The 6,226-nt window shown below is 46.1% G+C and overlaps 1 protein-coding gene across 1 annotated transcript in view; it reads left to right on the top strand.

Moving 5' to 3' along the window:
* The first annotated feature begins 411 nt into the window (after positions 1–411).
* EIF2D (eukaryotic translation initiation factor 2D) overlaps positions 412–6,226 on the top strand; it is a 26,797-nt gene continuing 20,982 nt past the window's right edge. The window contains exons 1-2 of the mRNA XM_011937444.1: positions 412–679; positions 1,575–1,765. Coding sequence (XP_011792834.1) covers positions 624–679; positions 1,575–1,765 — 247 coding nt within the window. The 5' untranslated portion in view covers positions 412–623. The remainder of the gene's footprint in view (positions 680–1,574; positions 1,766–6,226) is intronic.

Below are 6,226 nucleotides of genomic sequence, written 5' to 3'. Positions count from 1 at the left end.
TTTTTTTTTTTTTGTATTATTTATAGAGATGGGGTTTCACCATGTTGCCCAGGCTGGTCTCGAACTTCAGGGCTCAAGTGATTCGCCCGCCTCGGTCCCAAAGTCTGGAATAACAGGCTTGAGCCACAGTGCCGGCCGAAGCCTGAACTCGTGTTTTTGAGTTCAATTTTTTTTGCGGAATTGAAATGAACCGAACCGAATGGAATGAGAGCTTGCAGAGAGCTTCTACTCAAAGCAGTTCCTAAGGTTGATGGAGTGGAAGAAAACAAACAGAACCTGTGTTGGCGCGGCCAAGTCGCTGCAGAGTACCAAACCGGAGCTGCTCGCGCAGACGCAGAGCCAGGCCCGTGAGGGGATGGGACGGTGGGCAGGGGAGGGGCGTTCCCTGGGCCCTGCCCCTCCCTGCCCTGCTTTAGTTCCAGGCATCGCCACTGGGGGCGGCCGCGGCCTCCCCAGCGGCAACGGCCACGAAGTTGCGCGGCCCTGGTTTCCAGCCGGGCCCTTTTCGCAGCCGGGCCCCAGCATGGATACCCTCAGTGCTGTGGGCCTGGCAGCCGCTGCGCCCTCGCTTTCCTGACATCCCCTGACTTCTGTGCTCTTTTCCCCAGGCCATCCCAGCAGACATGTTTGCCAAGGCCTTTCGGGTCAAGTCCAACACGGCCATCAAGGGGTCGGACAGGTGAGGGAGGAAAGGGATCTGCTCTGCCACCAGAACAACCAGACATCTCTTGGGCCCGCCTGGCCCATAGCCCTCGCTATTCTCGGCCGACATCCTCGGGTGGAGGCCGAGGGGTATGCCAGGGAAGGGACCCCAGGAGGCAAGGGTGGGTTAGACACATTTTGAAGTGAGGATGGAGGGGGACCTGTCTTTTGGATAGTCTAGTGAATTTAAAACGTAGTTAAGTCAGCGTTTACTGACTGCACACTATTTAAGGTGTTGTGGAGAATGCAGAAATGAAGGAATACAGGATTCTTACCCTCCAAAGAGATTAATACCCCTTGGAAGAGATCGGATGGGATACCAAGAATTAAAAGTATAAGAGAAAAAAATGACTAGTGATTACTTCTGGCAGGAGAGACAGCTGGAAACTGAGGTGGGAGGGAATAAGGCACATGTGGTAAGAAATGTATCTGTTCAGACAGAGTCACAAATGGAGATTGTGTTTGAAATTTTGTAACCAATGCTTTATAGTTGTCTGTAGGTCTCATGGCATAGTTATTTAATCATAAACTGGCAGATTTGCGAAGCATATATGAGAAAGGAGTGGGCCCAAGGGCTAGGCATGAAGTCAGGAAGGCAGGGCTGTTTCCTGTGTCAGGCTAACTTGGATTGTGCACTGGGCCTGTTTCCCCACCCATAGAATGAAAAGGCATACCCCAGGAATGAGTGAAAATAGATGACAATGGATGAAAAAGAGTTTAGGATGTTTCAGAAGAGTGTGTGAGACTAGGACATCATAAACCAGGCAATCTTTTTTTTGCCCTTATGATTTTATAGTGAGCACTTTTGAGTTCTTGATATTTATTAAAAGTCTGTATAGGCAGCATTCACAGTGCTGGTGTGCGTTCTACAGGAGAAAGCTTCGAGTTGATGTGACAACTGCTTTCCCCACCCTTGGAACTGATCAAGTCTCTGAGTTAGTACCTGGAAAGGAGGAACTCAACATTGTGAAGTTGTATGCTTACAAAGGGGATGCAGTGACTGTGTACGTGAGTGGTGGTAACCCCATCCTCTTTGAACTGGAGAAAAATCTGTATCCAACAGGTATGACAACAGGATGAAGATGGCCATTACCATTAGGTAGTTCTTGCCTAACATCTGCTTCTCTCTGTTTCTTCCATGAACCTATCTCCCGTAAAATAAGCAAGCACAAAATCTCCCAATACCATCCCCAAGGATCTTTGTGGACTTAGTGTTCCTAGAATTGAATCTTCCAATTCTAGGACGCAAAAGGTTTTCTCTTATGCAAAACCACTATAGGAGGGATTAAAAAAGGGCTAACATAGTAAGTAAGGGTGGTTGCAAAGGGAAGTTCTGAGATGAAGGAACAGTGGCTGAGAAGTTTACAGTGGGTTGACTAGGGATAGAGCAGAGGTCTTGAAAAGCATGGAATTTCAGGGCATGTCTCCATGAGACGGAGTCTTGCTCTGTCGCCCAGGCTGGAGTGCAGTGGCGTGATCTCGGCTCACTGCAACCTCCACCTCCCAGATTCAAGCAGTTCTCCTGCCTCAACCTCCCGAGTAGCTAGGATTACAGGCGCCCACCACTACACCTGGCTAATTTTTGTATTTTTAACAGAGACAGAGTTTCATCATGTTGGCCAGGCTGGTCTCAAACTGCTGACTTCAGGTGATCTACCTGCCTTGGCCTCCCATAGTGCTGGGATTACAGGTGTGAGCCACTGCTACCGGCCACAACTGACTAATTTAAAAAAATTATTTTTAGTAGAGACAAGGTCTGGCTATGTTGACTGGGCTGGTCTTAAAATCCCAGCCTCAAGTGATCTTCCTACCTCAGCCTCCTAAAGTGCTGGGATTTTAGGCACGAGCCACCATGCCTAGCCAAAATATTATGTGTTTATTTGATGAATAAAAATTGTATACATTTATCATGTACAACACATTGTTTTGAAACATGTAAACTGTAAAATGGCTAAATTGAACTGACTAACATATGCATTACTTCACATACTTTTTTTATGGTGAGAACACTTAAAATTTACTCTTTTTGCAATTTTCCAGATTTTTTTTTTTTTTTTTGAGATGGAGTCTGGCTCTGTCGTTCAGGTTGCAGTGCAGTGATGACATCTTGGCTCACTCTGTCTCCTGGGTTCAGGCGATTCTTGTGCCTCAGCCTCCCAAGTACCTGGGATTACAGGCACTTGCCACCACAGCTGGTAGATTTTTGTATTTTTAGTAGAAACAGGGTGTGGGCCAGGCTGGTCTCAAACTACTGACCTCAAGTGATCCACCTGTCTTGGCCTCTCAAAGTGCTGGGATTACAGGTGCCCGCCACCATGCCCAGCTATTTTTTGTATTTTTAGTAGAGATGGGGTTTCATCATGTTGGCCAGGCTGGTCTTGAACTCCTGACCTGAAGTGATCTGCCTGCCTTGGCCTCCTGAAGTGCTGGGATTACATGGGATTACAGGCGTGAGCCACTCTGGCCCCTGCATGTCTTTTTTTTTTGAGACAGAGTCTTGCTCTGTCCCCCAGGCTGGAGTGCAGTGGTGAGATCTTGGCTTATTGCAAGCTCCACCTCCTGGGTTCACACCATTCTCCTGCCTCAGCCTCCCGAGTAGCTGGGACTACAGGCATCCGCCACCATGCCCAGCTAATTTTTTTTGTATTTTTAGTAGAGACGGGGTTTCTCCGTGTTAGCCAGGATGGTCTCGATCTCCTGACCTCGTGATCCTCCCGCCTCGGCCTCCCAAAGTGCTGGGATTACAGGCATGCCCTGCATGTCTTTTAAAGGCTCGATAGCTCATTTCTTTTTAGTGGTAAAGAATATTTCATCATCTGCATGTACCACAGTTTATTTATCCATTCACCTACGAAAGAACATCTTGTTTGCTTCCATGTCTTGTCAATTCTGGATAAAGCTACTATAAACGACTGTGTAGGTTTTTGTGTGGATGCACATTTTCAACTCATTTATATAAATACCAAGGAGAGTGATTGCTGGATTATATGGTAAAAGCATGCTTAGTTTTGTGATAGTTTTTGTTTGTTTTGTTTTACATTTAGATCTTTATCTGGAATTTCTTTTTATGAAAATATGAGGTAAACTTTCCCTCCTAAATGGATAGGCATTTGTCCTGACATCATTTATTGCATCCACTTTTTCCTAGTGGTTGGAAAGCATCATCCACAGACTAAATCATGCAAGGTAACTGTATGAGCCTGAACAAGTTAGTTAACCTCTCTGTATTCCAGGTTTCTCACCTGGCAAAAGGGTTAACAATAACTGCCTACAGCACTGGTATGAAGGTAACATGAGGCAATGGGCATGGAGACATTTGAGAAAGTAAAAATCCCATATCCCTGAAGCATCTGTATATGGGTGAAGATATCATGACTCTTTCTGAGGCTGTGAACACACCTGTTCATCTGAAAAGCCATCCGGGTCCAGCAAAGAATTCTCAAACCATTGGTCACATTTGAAATATAGATGCCAATGATCCATATTTTCAGGGGATTTAAGTGTGGGCTTCAGTAGAAGGGAAGAGAAGGCTAGTGAAGGAGTAAATAGTAGGTAGCCATGGATGAATTATCAGTTTGGGTACCCTGTGGTCATATAGACTTTAAGAGGACATAAATACCACTTGTTTGTGAGCTCCTGGAGGGCAGAGTACTTGTGTCTAATTTGTCTTAAAAATCACAGAGCCTGACTAGAAAGCTTCCAGTAAAGTTTCAATGAACTAAACTAAATTTTCTCCATTAGGACTCACTGGGAAGGGAAGAAAAAGAAAGGCTAAGGAAAAGGGAATCTCTCATCTGGCTTACCCTTGCTTCCAAATACTTGGCACTCTTGTAAGGAATCCAATTTACAGCCAGTTGCTGTCAAGTAAAATTAGTGAAAATGATCCTTTTTCTCAGTAAATGGCAGCTTTCTTGGTATAGTTGTCCTGTGCCTTGCTGCAACTTGGCAGCTCAGACCCACCAGTGGGGAACAGTCTGGGAGCCCTGTGGGGTGGCTCTGGAGCTGCTGATGGGAGGCTCAGGAATCAGGGCCTGCTGAAGTCAAGGTTCAGGCCGCTTTCCCTGCAATAGGATCAGCCAGCAGGGAGCAGGCAGGTCTGTGATGCAAGCAGAGAAGGTGGGATTGTGCCCATTGGAGAAGGGGGCTCTTGCCCTACACAGGAGGAGGCTGGATGCCATGGTGCAGAATCCTCTGGGGTCTTGGCTCCTACTTGTCCACCACTAATTAATTTTTAGGTTATAATTGATGTTTTCTTATCCAAGGACATCTGGTATACAAAAGTTCCCCTAGCTTAAAATGTTTAGTATTCCCTGAATAGCTTTCCTCTGTTCCCTAAGAAAGAGGCTTCCTCAGCAGTTGTGCTGCAAAAGACCCCAAATGTATTGCACATCCCAAGAGAGGCCAAATGGGAGGTCAAGGGTACAGGGGTCTGTTGTAGGCACTGTCCTCCTCCGGGCTCCTCTAACATTGGCCTGGTGGCTGGGATACTTCAGGGTAAAGGCCTAGTGGGTCACAGGTTTAGGAGGAATTGGGGCTGGTCCCTAGGCCACTATAGGTGCTGGGCAAACATTGCAGAAGGCCTAATGTTTGGAAAGCCAGTATGGAATTCTCCTTTGTGCAACCATGTCACTGAATCAATTAGGATTTTTTTTATTGGTGAATGGACACTTGGAAGTTTTAATATGCAAAACATAATTTACTTTTATTACTTAAATTAATGTAATTTTAATAGGCAACTTAATTTACCAAGACCCAGGATTCCAGGTGTTTAACTCCTTGTCTCCAGGGAACACAGCTGTCCCTTTGAGGAAAACCTAATTTCCCTTCGCCGCCTGTGTGACTTTGGGACAAATCTGGGACAACAGTGAATTCTCTATTACTGTTATTACCACCCATGTAAACTAAAAATCAGGGATGAGAAAAATCTTGCAGAAAATTCTAGCTGAGGCTTCTAGCTTATAGTACAATGAATAGACCTTAATCATAGAATGCCTTTTAGAAAAACATTTAGGTCCGACTTGGTGGTTCACACCTGTCCTGTAATCCCAGCACTTTGGGAGGCTGAGGCGGGCAGATCTCTTGACCTCAGGAGTTTGAGACCAGCCTGGGCAACAAGGTGAGACCCTGTCTCTACGAAAAATACAAAAATTAGCCGGGTGTGGTGGTGCCCCCCTGTAGTCCCGGCTAAAGTGGACGGATCACTTGAACCTGGAGGTCGAGGCTGCACTGAGCTGAGATTGCGCCACTGCACTCCAGTCTGGGTGACAGAGCGAGACCCTGTCTCCAAAAAAACAAAATAAAATAAAATAAAATAAAGGAAAATATTCAAAAGGCCCTCAAGGTTTTTTTGTTTGCTTTTTGGTACGGAGTCTCACTCTGTTGCCCAAGCTGGGGTGCAGTGGCACGATCTCGGCTCATTGCAACCTCCGTCTCCTGGGCTCAAGCGATCCTCCTGCCTCAGCCTCCCCACGCATGTGCCCACCACACCCGGTGAATTTTTCTTTTCTTTCTTTTTTTTTTTGAG

Source organism: Colobus angolensis, unplaced genomic scaffold, assembly GCF_000951035.1.
Source record: "Colobus angolensis palliatus isolate OR3802 unplaced genomic scaffold, Cang.pa_1.0 Scaffold100, whole genome shotgun sequence".
Taxonomy (NCBI): Eukaryota; Metazoa; Chordata; class Mammalia; order Primates; family Cercopithecidae; genus Colobus; species Colobus angolensis.
The sequence above is the reverse complement of the archived record's forward strand: the minus strand, read 5'-3'. Positions and strand labels throughout refer to the sequence as shown.